This window comes from Myotis myotis, unplaced genomic scaffold (genome assembly GCF_014108235.1).
Source record: "Myotis myotis isolate mMyoMyo1 unplaced genomic scaffold, mMyoMyo1.p scaffold_m19_p_17, whole genome shotgun sequence".
Classification (NCBI taxonomy): Eukaryota; Metazoa; Chordata; class Mammalia; order Chiroptera; family Vespertilionidae; genus Myotis; species Myotis myotis.
The window spans coordinates 39,659,649-39,678,315 of NW_023416321.1; the positions used below are offsets into that span (position 1 = coordinate 39,659,649).

The window sequence follows — 18,667 nt, forward strand, 5'->3', positions numbered from 1 at the left end:
TGTTGCAGGTTCGCTTCCTGGCCACCACAACAAAGCAAGGATTGCAATGAAGAGAGTCATCTTTTTACCGGTGGAGAGTCATGCTTTCAATTTGTGAAGAAAAAAAAAACACCCCAAAACATCATTTGTGAAGCGCAATAAACTGAAGGGTAATAAAATGAGGCCTGCCTGTAGTCAATAAACAACCAGGATGGAAACACAGAGACTTCATTCTATTTCCATCAACGTCCCAAAAGTAAGCCTCTTTGGCTCTGATTAGTCCATCCTGGGCCATGTGTCCACCTCCTAAACCAATCACAATCCAAGGTGATGTAATACTCTAATTGGTCGGTTTTCATTGCATCATTAATTGGAAGATAAGGAGCAAAATCATTATGCAGCCTGAGTTTCACCAACAATACACACATGTGAGTAAAAGCAATAAAAGTAAAAAAATAGAAATAAAGGAATCTCTGGGAGACTGAGTAGGTTTTCAGATTTTGTTCTCTTCCAGGTAATAAGAAGTGCTAGCCCACTAAGTGTAAGAAGCTTCCCTGAGAAGTCTGGAGATATTATAAGTTAATATATGTAAAAAGCACTTCGAAGAATGTCTGGCCCAAAGTAAATACTATAAAACTGTTAATTATCATCACAGAAGAAAGATCCTGGAGGAAAAATAAACATATCCTAATAGGCAAGGTGGAGGTACAGAATAGTTTAATTTAAATATTGAAAGGAGTGTAACTGGATTTTGTAACAAACTGGTGAAGCAGGTTCGATTACTTCTTGCCGCTTTGATTCACAGTTTGAGAATGACAAGGCATTTAAAATATCTTTTCTGGCCCTAGCTGGTTTGGCTCAGTGGATAGAGCGTCGGCCTTCAGGCTGAAGGGTCCCAGGTTCAATTCCAGTCAGGGGCACATGCCGGGTTGCAGGCTTGATCCCCAGTAGGGGGCGTGCAAGAGGCAGCCATGCAATGATTCTCTCTCATCATTGATGTTTCTATTTCCCTCTCCCTTTCTCTCTGAATTCAATAAAAATAGATTTTAAAAATTAAGTATCTTTTCCATCATCAATGCAAGGAAATTTGGTACAGAATAAATATCCAATACTGATTACAGATGGGGGACTGATAGGCACTGGAGTATACCCTCCTACACCAAATTCCAGCTGTAGAAACAATAGGGACTATAAACAAATGACTGTTCTCCAAAACTGAAAAGGGAATGCTTGGAGGAACAGAAGAGAGAATATAGGAACCACTGATCAATGTGTAGGTCACCATATTGTGGAACTTCTTTGTTATGAAGCTGAGCCTATACTGTCACTGACAGGAATACCTTCAAAATTCTGAGGGAAGTTAATTTCCCATCCAGGAGTCTATTTCTAGGCAAATTACCAATCAAATGTGAGTTGAATAATGACTTTTTCAAACATGCAAGATATCAAAAAATGCACCTCTTAAGCACTCTTCCTCAGGAATCTTCTGGAATAGATACACCCGCAGGCTCCATGTGCACTGGCTGCACAATAAACAAATATGTAAGTACTATCTCACTAACCATTTTCCTAAAAATTCACTGATAAACCACCATTCCTCACATGGGCCCGTGAATTGTGTGATACATTTTTAATCGAGTTGTTTATATAGATAAAGGGCCTGCAAAAATTATTTGCTTTAGACCCTATACATCCTAGGAAGAGTCCTAACTAATCAAAGCAACAGACTTTTACAATAATGAGCACACAAGGATTTAAGAATGAAGAGGTCTTAAGAGATCAACCAAAGGACTTGTATGCATGCATATTAGCATAACCAATGGACACAGACACGGGGGGCGGTGGGGGCTTGCCCTCAGGGGGTGAGAGTGGCGGTGGGAGGGGGTCAATGGGGAAAAAGGAGACATGTCTAATACTTTAAAGAACGAAGAAGTCGTAAGACTTGGGAGTGGATTCATCAGAGTGATAAGGACAAAAGGTTACACTAAGGGTCAGAGAATGGGTGGTAGCAATATGAATCAAGTTCATGACACTTCCCGGGCTAGTTCACCCATTCCCCTCCTTGAACTTTAGCCCCTCACTTATAAAGCAGGGATAAGATCCACTCTGTGTTTTGTAAGATTAAAGTAGACACATTCATTCTCTTCTCTTCTCTCTCTCTCTCTCTTCTCTTCTCTTCTCTCTCTCTCTCTCTCTCTCTCTCTCTCCACACACACACACACACACACACCTGGATTGTCAGCCAATTGCCAATTGTTTTTTGGAGATGGGGGTGGCAGTGTATGAATCTTAAGAAAGTCAATCCCTGTGTGGTTTTTTTCATTGTACGGACATTAATAAAAAAAAAACAGTGATGCCTGGGAATTAATTTTGAAGATCATTTATTTATGTTGGTAAAGTACAACAGGCCTATGACTATTTACAAAACATCCCAAGAGCCACTTTGGTTTTGGAAAGCCAGGAGGCAGAGCAGAGGAAAGATGAGACTGAGAGATAAGTTGTTTTACATAATAAACTAAGAATAATACTGACTTTCCTCAAGTACACCATTAGTGGGGAGGGGAGAGAGGGAGGAAGAGGTGAGACAGCCTGGGAATAAGCAAAAAGAAGGTAAGGTAAGATATTTCCACAACAAGGAACCTGTGGGTTGGACATGGGGGTACTGGGGAGTCAAGTAGGCCACAGAGACATTTCTGGTGGCAGGAATGATTTCAAAAAATGTTAAGAATATAGATGGCTAATATGAATCCTTACAGATGATCCTGTCTTTGTTTAAAATTTTGATATTTTGTTCATCAGGGTTATTTATCTTGATTACTGGGTTTTTGTGGGGCCCCTTAAGTGTTGCACCTGAGGTTAAGTACCACTCACCTCACCCTAGTCCCTGCCCTGGTTATTACCTCTTCAGACCTTCAGTACAAGTCTGCTGGGTGGAAGACCTTTGGGTTAGTGATAGCTTTTAAAAATGGTTCAACACAGGATGGAGCAAGAAAGCCATCAACAGTAGACATACATAAAAATTGTCTAAAGTCAGTGTGAACAAGGAATTTGAATAATGTACGATTACACGGTAAACATTAGAAAGAGAAAGATAAACAGTTTGGGATGGTTAGAGGGTGCTGGCAAGGATCCCAGAGAAGAAATGGAATTTCTCTGTCCTCTGTACCTTCTGCTGGGCCGCACAACACACTTGTCCTTCAATCTTTACTTCTCAAAAATGGAGTGAGAAGCCCAAGGTGCTGTGGGCCTGGCCCGGCAGTTCAGTCCTAAACAGAGAGGCCAAGAACTGGATGTTGGATCCCTGAGGAAAATAGATTCCGGTGGGGCTGGAGGGAGTGAACAGGATTAACCTCTCAACCCCTTTACACAAATGTTGAGAAGAGCCAGCTTCAGAACAAGTAAACCCAAGTCATCTAGAGATGCCAATTTCCTGGCGAGGGGGTTTAAGAGGCTTATCTTGACACCATGTTTGCTAATGCAAATTGGCTACAAACAAGAATGAAACGTAGAGTCCATACCTCCTCCACTAATGAAGCTGGGGAGGCAAGAACAAGGCACAGAGCCTCTGGTCCCTGTTCCACTACTTGTTCTGGATGAATCCAACCTTCATTTTTCTTGTGTCAGCAACCAAGAGTGAGTACTGTTAGGGAAATCACCCCTGAGCCATGTTTCTCTACCTCTTCCCCCATTATTGCCCCTACAAAGCCTGGAAGACATGTTTTTCCTAATCGCTCTCTGTCCTGACTCCATGAAACTTTAATCTGTTTATGTGCATGGCCCTTTGGAAGGGCACCAACCACTGTAATAACGAAGACGTTGTTGCCCCACTGTGAGGGTGCACAACCTGAGGCCAGTTCCTTCACATTTTCCAGGTTTTATCTCCTCCCTCGGGGTCTTCTCCTGCATCCCAGCCTCCCCTCTCACTGGCTCTGCTGCTCACCCACCTCCAGCTACAGCCCTCTCTCTGTTCCCTTCTGGCCTTATTTCTTCAAAGGCAGGTCGCACTCTGGTCTGCATTCTGCCTCCATCTCTCTACTGAACCTGTTCTCCATAATTTCACAAATGAATTGTGTCTCCCGCACACGCATACTCTTTCAGCCAGCAATTCCATGTAACAGAACTTTTAGCAGCACTTGCCTAGGAGATGGCAAAACTGAATGCTGGTGTTCACAACTGTTTCCAGCAAGCCAGAGATGTTAAATAACCATGAATATCGAGTAACAGTGGTATGCCTAAATTCTTAATGGACCTAGGACTTGGTTCAACCGACCGTATACAATCCAGCCTGTGTAGTCAACACAGCCTGCCTGTCCATGGAATAAGCTTTCAACTTTAATTAGTGTAAACATTATAAACACCCCCTTTAAAAATCCTTGACTTACTCCTCTCCATGACAACTCAGCCAACGGCTTTTCTGGTGTATTCCTCTGTCTGAAAAGTAAAGACAGCTGTGTTGTTTTTCTTTTATTTGTTTGTTTTACTTTGTTCCTGGGTGTTTTTTTTAATTCTGGTAGCCTTTTATCCTTTGCACCCTTTCCTTGGGCTCTAACCCAGAGAAGTGAAACCGTCAACTTCCTAAGGATGTAGGTACAAACACGCCCTTTGTAGCATTCAGCACAGGTCATACAAGTGGAAACCACTGAATGCTCATCAACAGAGGAATGGCTGAGTGCACTGGGGAGCACCATGCAGCCATTTAAAAGAATGAGTCAGATGCATAGCTATTGAACTGCAGAGGTTTCCAAGAGATCTATCTCTTGAGTGAGAAAAGCAAGCTTCCGGAAAATGTATACAGTGCAGCACAACTCTTTTCTTAAACAACCAAAGTCAACCGCTCCTAGAAGTGTATTCATGATTGAAGATGCACCTATGAATCCAGACTCTTGAGCAGACTCGTTGGGTTTGGCTCAAGAAAGCAGATTTACCTTGCCCTGGCTTACCCCAGCCAGCAGTCATATTCACTGTGAGCCAAAAGCTTACAAGGACTAAAACCAAGAAGATCTAGATTAGGGACCTACAAGGGGCTTCATCTGGTTCCTGGGTAGGTGACAAAGCCTGAGCCCTGAATCATCTTTCTAATGTGTACAAAGTCCCTAACCAGCACTGGCCCTCTCCTGTCCCCTGGTTTCCTCCCCTGAGTGCCATGAAGGACCAGGAAATAGCTGGGGTTGAGTGGGATTAAGACAAGAGGGAAGAAGAAAGAAGTGGAACTTCGTGCCTACTGTTCACATATAATTTTTTAGACTTCTTTTTTTATTTTTTAAATATTTATTGTTGAAAGTATTACATAGGTCCTCGTTTTCCCCCATCCTTTTCCACCTCTTCCAGCCAGGCCCTCATCACCCCATTGTCTGTGTCCATGGACTATGCATATATGCATACAAGTTCATTGGTTGATCCCTTAGAATTCTGGTAGAGGAAGCAGGCACCATGGTCAGTAAAATGAGGCCATTATAAATATTTACTTGGAATATAATGAAGACAAAAAGGCTGCATTCACCTGGAAAGGGCAAAGTTCATGAGAACTGTCCATGTATCCTGGGCAGTGACTCCATACTGCACCCTAATACCCGGGCCCCTAACCCTTCCTGCACCCATTATGAAGGTTGGACAAAAGGAGGCTCTCACTGCCGGCCTCTGTTAGGCCTCCTTCAATATCTGGTGTAACTGGGACCCTAATGCCAGGATGCTTGCAACCAGGTTCAGGGAGAGGCAGGCAGGAAGTCTCTGAGCTGTTGCTTTTCCAGGTTCTAGGCAGCCTGGCAACCTCTGGTCATTTATTGAAGGACGGGGCTCAGATGCGGTAGAAATCAGGAACTGAAGACTTTCGGGACCAAAAGGGGTCTAGCAGCCCAGCGAAGCCTCCCAGGCTGGCCTTCCATATGTTGGCCACCGCCTTCCCATGGTCCCGGTCCAGAAAAAGGGAAACTTTCCCCTCCGGAAGAGAAAGGCCCACTCACCCCCTCTATCAACCAGCTCTCCAAAAGGCCTGGGGCCTGCGGAGTGTCCTCATCCTTGCTCCCTCCAACCTGGAGGCTCTTGGCCCCAGGCCTCGCCAGGAGGGTCAGAGACGCTCTGCCGCATCCATCCTCTGGGCCTCACCCGGGCCAAGGGCCCTTATCTTCCCACAGCAGCTCGAACCAGTAGGCGCTGCCCTTCCCCATTCTGCTGGGCAGCTGGCAGGTTGGGGCTCGTCTGGGGCGGAGACTGGGGAGCGCCTGAAAGTAGCGAAGGGGGCGGCACCCAGACCCATCTTTAAAGACCCAAACTGCCTTAGGGCATCCAGACTCACGCCGGCGGCCCTGAGCGGCTCCCCCTCGCCATGGGCCGCTACCGCATCTGCGTGGCCACCGGGGCCTGGCTCTTCTCCGGGTCGCACAACCGCGTGCAGCTGTGGCTGGTCGGGGAGCGCGGGGAGGCGGAGCTGGAGCTGCAGCTGCTGCCGGCGCGGGGCCAGGTCAGCGGGGGCAGCTGGGACCCCAATCCCCGCCGGGCTCACGGCAGGAGGGGGCGGGGGGGGGGGCGAGTAACCGCGCGAACGCGCCCAATGGAACTCCCAGGAGTTGGGACGCCTGCCCCTAAGCGGGGAGAGGGTCGGGCTGGGCTCAAATCAACCCTTTCTCCCTCCCCCACCGACCGTGGTCCCCGCAGCCTCCACTACTTTCCCAGTTGACCCCAGGCCAGTGTCGTGGGATCAGTGGTCAAAGGGAAGGTCCTCCGAGAGCGCGGGCGCGGTGAGAGCTCGGTTAGTGGACGGGGTAGGTGATGATGCTCAGTGTTCAGTTCAAGACACTCAGGGCCTCGCCCCGCCTTCCTGTCCTCCCGGTGCGATGGGGCGTCTGAGACCCACCGCGCGGGTGTTGGGAGGAGGCAATGCTGTCCCTGGAGGCCTTGTCACCGACTCCAGACGGGACCCCGCATCCCAGTAAACGTCCTCTCCCGGGTCCCCGCTCCTAAGTCTCACCGGGTTCTGTCCCCACAGGTGGAGGAGTTCGAACACGACGTTCCCCAGGACTTGGGGCCACTGCAGTTCGTGAAGTTGCGCAAACACCACTCCCTGGTGGACGACGCCTGGTTCTGCGACCGCATCACCGTGCAGGGCCCAGGAGCCTTACAGGAGGCGGCCTTCCCCTGCTACCGCTGGGTGCAGGGCGAGGGCGTGCTGACCCTGCCCGAGGGCACTGGTGAGGGGCCACCTCAGGGAAGAGGGTGCAGGGCGTAGGGAGTAGTGGAGAGGATAGGGGGTGGGGTGGAGGGAGGATTGCACTGAGGATGGTCCTAGAGGCTTGAAAAAGTGCGTGCTCAGCAGGTTAAGGGTGGCCAAGGCAGGCAATGAGGGGAAAGTTACACATAGAATTAAAAAGGCTGGAAGTGGGACTGGACAGGGAAGTGAGTGATGTGTACATCCCACCTCCCAAGAATGTGAGCAGAGGGAATGGGAGGTGCAGCCACGCTGGGAAACAGAAGAGCCAAAGTAAAGGGGAAAGGAGATCTCCGTGTGACTGGGAACAAGTCAGGGCAGGGACAGGTAAGGCTAGCACATGTGACCCCTGAGAGGAGGCAGGGAAGGGGAGCAATAAATGATATGACAACATGGAAAGACACCTGTGAGGGCAGGGAGCACGCTGACGTGTTGGAATGAACAAGGACAGCAAATATTGAATTACTGTGTAAATAAGAGACAGGAACACAGAGACAAATGGGGGTGAGAACAGGTAAGGCTGGAAACATTACGTACCTGACTTTGCTACAGGTGAGTAAAAGTATTGATAAGAGGAAGAAGTCAGTAAACACGGACTTCAATAGTAAGTCTAGAGAAGATGAAGTCAGGTAAAGAAAGCAAACAGCTTTTGAGAACAGCTGAAGGTGTGGCAGGTGAGATGCAAGAAGTGAAAATTCAGCAAAGCAGTATGTAGTAGGAAAACAGTTGTGGGCATAGGGGTGACTAAGATTTAATCACCTTGCCCTAGCCAGTTTGGCTCAGTGGATAGACCCTTGACCGGAATCAGCCTGCGGACCTAAGGATCTGGGGTTCGATTCCAGTCAGGAGCACAGGCCTTCATTACAGGCTCCTCCTCGGCCCAGGTCCTGGTCGGGACTCGTGCAAGAGACAGCCAATTAATTTGTTTCTCTCATATCGGTGTTTCGCTCTGTCTTTCCCTCTCTCTTCCACTCTCCCTGAAAATCAATGGAAAAATATCCTCAGGTGAAGATTTAAAAAAAAAAAAGATTTTGTCACCTTAATTCTGGTGATTTATCCAACCATAGATATTGATGAAATAGGATCAGGTAGGGAAAGATGGATTAAGGGACAAGAAAATGGTGGCAAACATGACACTTTGGTCTCAAGGCAAGAGATGAGGGCTGAGATAGGAGTGCGAAGTTGGGATAAATGTGTCTGGGGAATCAATGAACTGAGGAACAGCCAGAGATAAAAGCAACAGAGCACAACTGAACACATGGACTACGATACAAAAAGGATGGTGAGGACATACAGAGCACAGGACCACGCAAAACTGTGTGGCCAATTGTCTTCATGTCTCCCCAGCCCGCCTGGCAGGAGACAATGCATCGGATGTGTTCCAGAAACATCGAGAGAAGGAACTGAAGGAAAGACAGCAAGTATACTGGTGACCACCCACCCATATTAGACCCCAAGTTTCACCCTCCCCCCAGCCCTGCCCACATCACTGACCTGAACCTTGTCCCCATGTCCTAGCTGGGCCACCTGGAAGGAAGGCTTACCCCTGACTATAGCTGCAGGCAGTAAGGACGATCTACCTCCAAATGTGAGATTCCACGAGAAGAAGAGGCTGGACTTTGAATGGACACTGAAGGCTGGGTGAGGAAAAGCCTGGAGCTCAGAGTAGACTAAGGGCTGGGAGGCCCAAGAATGGTGGTAAATAGTGAGGGGCTGAGGAGTCAGCAAATGGGCTCATGCCTCAATGCCTGTCCTAGGGCACTGGAGATGGCCCTCAAGCGTGTTTACACCCTCCTGAGCTCCTGGAACCATCTGGAGGATTTTGATCAGATCTTCTGGGGCCAGAAGAGCTCCCTGGCTGGTCAGTGATTCCCCCAGGTGCCTATAAACCTGTGATGGCCCCTTTTGATGACCCAACCTCCATACTCCATAGTCCCCAATAAGGCCTTGCCAGATGAGACGTCATCTCAGAGAGGGGCTGGATACAGGGCAGTCATATGCCTGAATCACTGGGGTAGAGCCTAGAGGAGGGTTGTGGTGAATATCTCCTCCTCTTGGGCTGGTAAACCCACAATACAGTATACAGATGATGTATTATAAAATTATACACCTGAAACTTACATAATTTTGTTAACCAATGTCACCCCAATAAATTCAATTTTTTTTAAAAAGAATATCCTCCTACCCTCCACCCTTACCCCACAGAGAAGGTTCACCAGCGCTGGCAGGATGATGAACTTTTTGGCTACCAGTTCCTCAATGGCGCCAACCCCATGCTGTTGAGACGCTCCACCTCTCTGCCCTCCCGGCTGCTGCTGCCCGCAGGGATGGAAGAGCTTCAGGCCCAGTTGGAGAAAGAACTCCAGGTATCTCCTCCCACCCTACACTGTTCTCTCCTTGTCTGTGTGGGGAGAAGTGGTGAAGAGGAGGAACCAAAAGTGAGTCTGGGAAGGGAGGCTGTGGTAACCCTTGTCCTTGGGTGAGGAGTCCTGTGCTGGAACAAAACCCAGAGATGACAAAACATGTAGGAGAAACTATGAGGAACTCCCAGCATGGACGTCCAAGGTGCATGCAGGTGGGGCCAGACATGTTAACTGGGACAAACACATTCCCAGTGTTCATGGGCAGCAAGAAAGGTGAAGAATGCACTGTCAGCCCAGCAGTGTGGCTCAGTGGTTGAGCATTGACCTATGAACCTGGAGCATAGGGTTCAAATCCTGGTCAGGGCACATGCCCACTTAGCAGGCTTGCTCCCCAGTAGGCGGCATGCAGGGAGCAACCAATCAATGATTCTCATCATTGATGTTTCTCTTTCTCTCTCTCCCTCTCCCTTCCTCTCTGAAATCAATAAAAGTATATTTAAAAAAAAAAATGCACTGTCAGGTGGGGGGAATTGAGGAGGTTTCCTGGAGGAGGAAGCTGGATACAGGAAAGATGAGCTGGATGTAAGGCAGACGAACAAAGCAGGATGTGAGCATGTCCATGTGCATGTGTCTGGATTCCGTGGCAATGGCAGTCAGGGAACCTCTGTGCATTACTTGGCAGAGGAGGTGAGGTTTGGACAGCGAGTGAAAGAGCGTTGGCTGAGCTGATGGGCGCCCAACACAGGGAGCAGAGCGCTAGGGGACGTTGGGGAAGGGGCACAGCCTTCTTGACATGGGAGAGTTTGCAATGCCGACAATGCAAACTGGACTGAGAGGCCAGGTACTAGACCCAGACCTGCACAAGCCATCAACCCACACTAGGTTGTTCCTTCGTTTATTTAAAATGAGATGCTCTGGTTCTGCCAATAGGCTCTGGTACTAATATAGGATGATGGCAAGACACTAGACAAATGTCTTTATTTTTTTAATTAAATTTATTGGAGTGATGTTGGTTAATAAAATTAAGTATCTTTAAATGTCTTCCCCCCTTTGCCCTGTCCCTGCAGATTTTGAATTCTAACGATGGGTATGTTCGTCTCTTCCCCAGAAAGGTTCCCTGTTTGAGGCTGACTTCATCCTTCTGGATGGAATTCCAGCCAATGTGATCCGAGAAGAGCAGCAGTACCTGGCCGCCCCCCTTGTCATGCTGAAGATGGAACCCAGTGGGAAGCTGCTGCCCATGGTCATCCAGGTGAGGCACCAAGGCATCCGCCTCCCAACACTGCTCTCTGTTCATCCCAACCTCTGCTCCCAGGGACCCAGCCTCCTGGTTCTTGGTTCCCAAATTCCATCCTCACACAGTGAGACGTGTCCTCAAGTCAGTCTTTGCTTGCAGCCTGGTTTTCCCTGTCTCACCCAACTGGAAGTACCTGTTCAAGAGTCATAATGGCCTCTTGGAGTTCTCACCCTGTACTCAGTGGTTCTCAAACTTTAGTGTGCGTTAGAACCACCTGAAGGGCCAGTTAAAACACAGGTTCTGGGTCCACCACCAGATTTTCTGATTCAGTAGATCTCGGATGGGGACTGAGAATTTGCCTTGCTAACACGTTCCAAAGTCATGCTGATGCTGCTAGTTTGGGAACACACTTTGAGAATCACTATTTACTCTCTCCGTAGCCTTGACTCTAAATACACATTGTTTCCTCAATATCTTTTCTCCCAAAATTCTCAACTTTCAGCAAACACTGTCAATTATCTAACACATCCAGCTTCTCCTTTTCAATCCCCCCACCCTAACTCAGAACCTCACCACAGTTCTCCCAAACCACTGTTAGAATCTCCTTACTGGGCTCCTGCTTCTGACTCTCCTGCATTCAACCTGACCATCATGGCACTCATATGGCCGCACAGCCAGTGAGAGGCAGGGTGGAAGGGCCCTCGTTCCTCCTACTAGATTATAACTTCCTGGAAAATAATAACCTTACTTAGTCCTCTCTGTTTCCCCAGGAATGGTGACCATATTATCCTTCATAAAGTGGAAGTTCAATAAATATTCAATTTCTTTTTCCCAGATCCAGCCTCCCAACCCCAGCTCCCCCACCCCATCACTGTTTCTGCCTTCGGATCCTCCACTTGCCTGGCTCCTGGCAAAGATCTGGGTCCGAAATTCAGATTTCCAACTGCACCAGCTCCAATACCATCTGCTGAACACTCATCTGGTGGGTGAAGTCATCGCTGTCGCCACCATGAGGTGCCTCCCAGGACTGCACCCTGTCTTCAAGGTAAATCCTCTACCCTCCATGTCCCATCTTGCTCAGACCCAAGAGAGGAAATGGCCAGTATCACATGATACTGCAGCAGCAAAAAATGTTTACATCCATTTGTGAAAGAAGGAGGGAAGAAAAGGAAGACTGTGTCAATATTTTAAGACTTGCGTTTTAATTGCATCAAGTCACCTAATGTTTCTTCAGGACATGTAATAAGGGAACCCTCTGAAATTCCAGAGACCTGACCAATCTAGCAATGACCTGGAGTATTGCTGGACAATTGTTAGTAAAACAAAACCCTTGCTCCTGTCCTAGGAGATTTATTGCTTATCCAGGAAGACAAGTGATGCCCATAAGAACCAGAGAAAAATATCTGGAACTAGAATTTGAAATCACAAGAGACAGCCTATAAACACTATAGTATTGACGGAGAATGTCCCACCCCAACTGAGGAGTCTGCTGTAGAAATGGATCAAAAGGCAAGGAGAACGCCCCAGTAGGTTACTTATACCTGCCCAGGAAATAGGTGGAGAAATACATGCAAAGTGGTTACAGGAATGACAAAAAAAATCAAAGACTTGGAGGAAACAGCAGGTGCACATGACTTCAAGTAAGACCGAAGAGAGAAAGGTCACAGGTCTAAGCTGTAACACCTAAGAATCTACAGGATGGGTGGGTTGTAATTTTATAAAAGAGTAACTCAGTATCTACTGCCAGGCAAAAGGAAGCAAAATAGGACTTGTGCTTGTTTGAAAGTATTCTCAAAATCTTTTTTATTGTTGTTGTTGCTAATCCTCACCTGAGGATATTTTTCCATTGATTTCTAGAAACAGTGGAAGGGAAGGGGAAAAGACAGAGAGAAACATAGATGTGAGACAAATGGATTGGTTGTACACACCTGAGGCCGGGGATGGGGCCTAAACCGAGGTACATGCTCTTGACCAGAATCAAACCCAGGACCCCTCAGTCCACAGGCCGACGCTCTATCCACTGAGCCAAACTGGCTAGGGCTATTCTCAAAATCCTGATGACACTTTAGGTATAAAGAACATGGCAGAGAAGGGACAATACTGATACAAGCTTATGAACCAGAGCAAAGCTTTGGCTCTTCTGTTTCCCAAAAACAGCAAAGTCATGAGAGAAAGCCAGTTTGGAAGCAAACACAAGTTGTTTAGTGTCAGGTCCACAAAGTTTGAAATGTTGGCAAGATATGCAAATGAGTATCTGGGTAAGGAGAACTGAACTGTGTTTCAAGCTGAAAGTTTACACCCTGACCCTCAAACCTGCCCAGTATTAACTATGGCCTCAGTGAGTCTGGGGTAACATAGACAAGATGGAATCTGTGCAATTAATAGAATCTTGGATTTTACTGACCTCATGGTGCTCCTGCATCACAATCTGCTGCTCACCCCCCTTTACTAGTTCACCCCTCTCCACACCTCCATCCACTCACCAAAACAGCTTCATCTCCTGGCAAACCACCGAGCTGTTATCAGGACACACAGGAGAAGGAACCTGTAATGTAGGCAGGCTCTGGATTCAGACTGCCAGCATCTACTCCTGAATCCTGGCCTCAGAACTGACCAGAGGCTTGCTTCAGTGTCCTCATCTCTAAATGAGGACAACAGGAGCTCCACCGTGGGTTGTTGAAGGATAAAACGACATAACAATGTAACACGGGCTGAAAGCTAGAAAAACCCTTAGTTCTTGCAATTGCGATTATTATTACTCTTATTAGAAATCGATTGTCCTCAGGTATCTTCTCTCCTCATGTGGACTTTGGACTTTCTATGACAACTCAACCTCTTTCATCAACTTTCTGAAAAGTTTCAGACGGTGAGCTGCTTTGACATCTTGACACCAGAGGTATCACATTCCCTGTGTCCAGCATCAACTCAGATACCAACACTACAGAAGACCTGTATATAAACTGGGTGGAAATGAACACAAAATAGTCTGAGATAAAAAGAAATGTACATCCTCATGTAGCCTTAACACCTCAGGAAAGCTATTCTTTAGAAAAGCTATTAAAAATAACTGCCTAAGGGGATGGTGCAGCCCCCATGTTGCTTCAGTAGGTACCTTAGAACGCCTCCTTTTATTCTGAGTAAAGGTATTCACCCCCTAAAAGCCAACAGTGAAGCGACCAGAAGAGTGTGGCTTTGATGATGAGTAAAGAGGAAATTATGAGCTATGAGGAAGCAAATGATAGAAATATAAAAGAAAATCGAAAGGGGATGATTCTTTCAAGTCAAACACTCAAGGTGGAAATAATGAAGATAAATGACAACAGCTGAGACCTGAGGACTTCTGTGTGTACGAAACCCTCTTCATACGTCACTCACCTAAGCATCACCACTGCCTCTTAAGATAAGAAACCCTATTATCACCGCCTGTTGGCAGATGAGGTGACAGATAGGGGATAAGACAGATTATTATTAGAGGGTCCAGTGCCTTGGGCAAGGATCAGAGTGTAGATTGGAACCCAGGTAGGTCTAGCTCCAGAGCCTGACTCACAGGGGAGTAAAGAGCATGAGAACGAGTGACCAGAGAAGTAGGAGGAGGCCAGCCTGCAAAGGCGCTAGCAAGGAGGAAAGCATCAAGAGGACAGGAGGCCACCATGCTGAGCGCCACTCCCTGATAAAGAAGGGCCCAAGCACGGCCTCCATAAACCACTCCTCCAACCTTCTCCATCCAGCTCCTGATCCCACACACCCGCTACACCATGGACATCAACACACGGGCAAGGACCCAACTCATCTCAGAGGGAGGTGTGTTTGATAAGGTAAGGGGGTAATGGAATGTGGGGCCGCCTAACTGCTGTCATGTTCAAGATCCCAGACCAACCGGTGTGAATGCCCTGACCCTTAAACCCAGGAGCCTGTCCCTTTATGCCCATGTCTTTAAATGTGAGAACCCCACATCTGAACCTCCTGTACACTATGCTCTGTCTTCTTCCTCAAGGCCTCTCATCTCTTTGTCCCAGGCTGTGAGCACCGGTGGAGGCGGCCATGTGCAGTTGATCCGTCGGGCCATGGCTCAGCTGACCTACCGCTCCCTCTGTCCTCCTGACGATCTGGCTGACCGGGGCCTGCTGGGCATCCCAAGTGCCCTCTATGCCCATGATGCTTTACAGCTCTGGGAGATCATTGCTCGGTGGGTCAGAGTGGGAGCTGAGAAATGACAATGAAAATGGGGCTTTGGCCTGAGATCATCATGGGACAAAAGGAACATGAAACAAGAAGGTCCAGACGGGAGGAGCAGAGGACTCGATCCTGGGAGAGATGAGGGACAGTGAGGAGACAGCGAGTAGGGTCTGATAAGGAAGAGACTAGGATGGGGGTAGACAGCCTCCCCTGGATGGGGAGACTGGGGGATCTGGAGAAATCAGGGTTTTTGTTCCAACTGTGTCCATTTTATCTATCAACCATGTATGGAGAATTTCTACAAGTGACCAAATTTCATTCCTTTCTACACTAATGTCTCAAAAGACAAGTCTTGAAAGTTCTACACTCAGACACAGGAAGAGTGTGTTGGACAGAGGCCACAGAAAGGCGTAGAGGTTAGAGGCTACAGCCTTGTACTCTCAAGGAGCTCAGCTCCCTTCTCCTCTGGGCAGGTACGTGGAGGGGATCGTCCACCTCTTCTACCACGGGGATGACGTCGTGAGAGGGGACCCTGAGCTGCAGGCCTGGTGTCGGGAGATCACTGAGGTGGGGCTGTGCCAGGCCCAGGACCGAGGTAAGTTCCCTCCCTAGAGAAGAGAACTCCTTGGACACTCTGCCCAGAGCCCCTTGTCAGCCTTGCCCTTCTGGGGACATGATCCCAACCCTTCATCCCCCTCTCACCCTCCACACATGAAGCATCTGGATCTCATTCCCACCTCCTAAGTCTCAGGACAATCCTAGGAACTCAAAGATTATCCTCCTCAAAAACCCTGACCATCAACTTTTATGTCCCTCCCCCTTGTCTAGTCACAGATGACCCCAACCTGCCACAGCATGGGGCTCAGTGGGTCCAGAACCACAGCCAGTGGGTGGGGGATCTGCCCAGGCCCTACTAGAGGCATGTCTCCCGTGGTGTCTCTTTTCCTGCCTGAGGATATGAATGGGAAGATTTTCCCACCAAATCCCACAATGACCCACTCTGGTTTTCCGTTCTTATCCTGTCTGCTACTGTCCAGCACACACAGAGGGTCCAGGCATACTGCACCCTTCACCACAGTGCACGGTCATTCCAGGTGCAAGCTCAGTACTGTACATGCTTTGGCTCAAACCTACACTCAGTTCCCTGTCCCTTAGAGCTCACATTCCTTTGCCAATCTGTCCTGCCCCCGCCCTGCGGGGATCTAGCCACTGGCTTAAGATCCAGTCATTAGCTTTAGCATACCCGAATCACATTGAACTGCTGGGGAAGAAACTGCCTTTCCTGAGCTCTCCTAGGTTCATCCTCCTCTCTCTAGCACACATGGACCAACCTGGACTGCTTCAAATCGCCCTTCAGTCCCTGCTCCTCACACTTCACACCAGCGTCTCTGCCTCTGTAGGGCACCTACAGACAGTTACTGGGGAGCCACTGTGGTCAGACCCGGGAGGCACAGTGAGCAATAAGCCAGCACCTGCGCTCCGGAGGGGCCTCTCCCCGCGGAATCTGAGGCAGCACCATCCCCACCCCCCCAGGACCAAACTCTCTAGGACATCCCAGTACCATCCCTTAGGCTCCACATGCCCCCAAGTCTCCACTTCCTCTGCCTGGCCATCTTTTCCCCAACTAGTACCAACTGCAGTTGGAAAATACAACCTCCACATGTTAACTTTAACCTCCAACTAACGGCCTCTCGTTCTCTCTCCCTCAGTTCTCATAGCTGACTTTTCCCTAATTTTCCCAACAGACTTGTAGAGGAAACATGTTAAGATTAAAAACTGTCAAAAAAAAAAAAAGATTAAAAACTGTCAGAAATTAGCAGTCAGGATCCCAAGTTCAAGGTCAGCCTCTGCCTTTTCCCAACTGTGTCTGTCTTATCTATAAAAGGAGAGTGATTATACTTGTTCCACTTAACTGATAGGATTGGGTGGCCTGAGATAACTTTTGTAGAAAGCCTCTCTTGGCTGTGACACTAGAAATCATGACTTCTCTTATTCCTCACCTTATAATTGGGAAATAGAGGGGAGCAACCCTAAATTCTTAACCATTTTTTAAGGCAGGGATATTTGATCACTTAACGCTTTCAACCCCCAACCCTTCCATAATGACAATAATTATTATTTATTAAGCAGTTATATCAATATTTGATACAGTATCTCATTTAGAAGGTAAGTATCATCCACACTTTATAGGTGAAAAAATTGAGGTCAGAGAGTTAATTGGCTTAAGGTATCCAAACTGGATTGCTTGAGCCTGAACTGAAACTAATGTCTGATGCAAATATATCTGAATAAATGAACCAACACCCATCAATTCTAAAATGCAGACATCAACCTTTATTTCTCTCCTCTCATGCTGTAGCCTCTAAATCCTATTCCTTTCCTCCCCAGGTTTCCCTGTCTCCTTCCAGTCTCTGAATCAACTCTGCCATTTCCTTACCATGTGTGTGTTCACGTGCACAGCCCAGCATGGGGCCATCAACAAGGGCCAGGTATGGACAGATGAAAGCCCAGGTCCCGAAAGCAAGTGGATACCCAAGGGAGAGATAGGGGTTCAAACCCTAAGTGCCAGGATCCTAGGGTTGTACTTTCTTTCCCCAGCTGGACTGGTATGCCTGGGTGCCTAATGCCCCGTGCACAATGCGAATGCCCCCACCCACCGCCAAGGAAGATGTGACAATGGCCACAGTGATGGGCTCACTCCCTGATGTCCAACAGGCCTGTCTTCAAATGACCATCACATGGCATCTGGGTCGACGCCAGCCAGACATGGTAAGTGAGGACTCTGGGGAGAGAAATGATTATGGAAGGGGAACATCAGAGTGAGGGGCTAGGCTCTAGGTCAGTGATGGCGAACCTATGACACGCGTGTCAGAGGTGACACGCAAACTCATTTGTTTTGGTTGATTTTTCTTTGTTAAATGGCATTTAAATATATAAAATAAATATCAAAAATATAGGTCTTTGTTTTACTATGGTTGCAAATATCAAAAAATTTCTATATGTGACACGGCACCAGAGTTAAGTTAGGGTTTTTCAAAATGCTGACACGCCGAGCTCAAAAGGTTCGCCATCACTGCTCTAGGTGCTTCTGCCTTCAAACTAGAAACTGACTGATCCTTTGTTCGTTCTTAGGTTCCTCTGGGGCATCACAAAGAACAGTATTTCTCGAGCTCCAAGACCAAAGCTGTACTAAACCAATTCCATACAGATCTGGAAAACTGGGAGAGGGAAATGACAGCCCGCAATGAGCAACTTGACCTTGCCTACGAATACTTAAAGCCCAGCAACATAGAGAACAGTATCACTATCTGAGCTCTATGGTGCCCCCACCTGGAAAACTTCAGCTCTCCAAAATAAATTCTCTACATCAGTAGCCCACTGGCCCAGGCAGGGTGGTGGTGGTGGGGAGAGTGGGGTGCTAGGAGGGAGGGGGAGGCAGCAAACCTTTTCTGTAAAAGGCCACATAAAAATTGTATGGTTTGTAGGCCACAGAGACTCTGTCACTACTCACCTCCCAGTGTAGCAAATGGGACAATATGAAACTGAATGAGTGTGAATGTGTTCCAATAAAACTTTATTCATGCTCAGTGAAAGGTGAACTTCACGTGTCACAAAATATTCTTTTGCTTTACATTTAAAAATACAAAAACAAAACAAAACTAACACCCCTGTGCTTTGCGAGAGACGTGCACAGGCTGCAGGCTGAATGTG

The 18,667-nt window shown here is 47.7% G+C and overlaps 1 protein-coding gene and 1 long non-coding RNA gene across 2 annotated transcripts; one reads left to right on the forward strand and one right to left on the reverse strand.

Moving 5' to 3' along the window:
- Positions 1-2,343: 2,343 nt before the first annotated feature.
- On the reverse strand, positions 2,344-6,095 carry LOC118672033. The gene is made up of 2 exons (XR_004972961.1): positions 5,940-6,095; positions 2,344-5,479 (listed from the first exon to the last, which is right to left on the reverse strand). It is a non-coding gene; the product is annotated as an uncharacterized LOC118672033 (long non-coding RNA).
- An 83-nt stretch (positions 6,096-6,178) lies between these two features.
- LOC118672025 (polyunsaturated fatty acid lipoxygenase ALOX12) lies at positions 6,179-18,555 on the forward strand. Its single transcript, XM_036341341.1, has 14 exons — positions 6,179-6,436; positions 6,962-7,163; positions 8,528-8,609; positions 8,699-8,821; positions 8,938-9,041; positions 9,386-9,546; positions 10,652-10,795; positions 11,616-11,825; positions 14,509-14,595; positions 14,797-14,966; positions 15,430-15,551; positions 17,345-17,445; positions 17,555-17,725; positions 18,089-18,555. Exons 1-14 carry the CDS (start codon positions 6,302-6,304, stop codon positions 18,266-18,268), a joined length of 1,992 nt encoding a protein of 663 aa, XP_036197234.1. The 5' UTR covers positions 6,179-6,301; the 3' UTR covers positions 18,269-18,555.
- Positions 18,556-18,667: the final 112 nt, after the last annotated feature.

Coding starts and splice junctions, on each gene's coding strand:
- LOC118672025 (XM_036341341.1), top strand. CDS start 6,302: ATGGGCCGCTACCGCATCTGCGTGGCCACCGGGGCCTGGCTCTTCTCC. Junction 7,164..8,527: donor GACCCTGCCCGAGGGCACTG/GTGAGGGGCCAC, acceptor ATGTCTCCCCAG/CCCGCCTGGCAGGAGACAAT. Junction 9,042..9,385: donor CCAGAAGAGCTCCCTGGCTG/GTCAGTGATTCC, acceptor CTTACCCCACAG/AGAAGGTTCACCAGCGCTGG.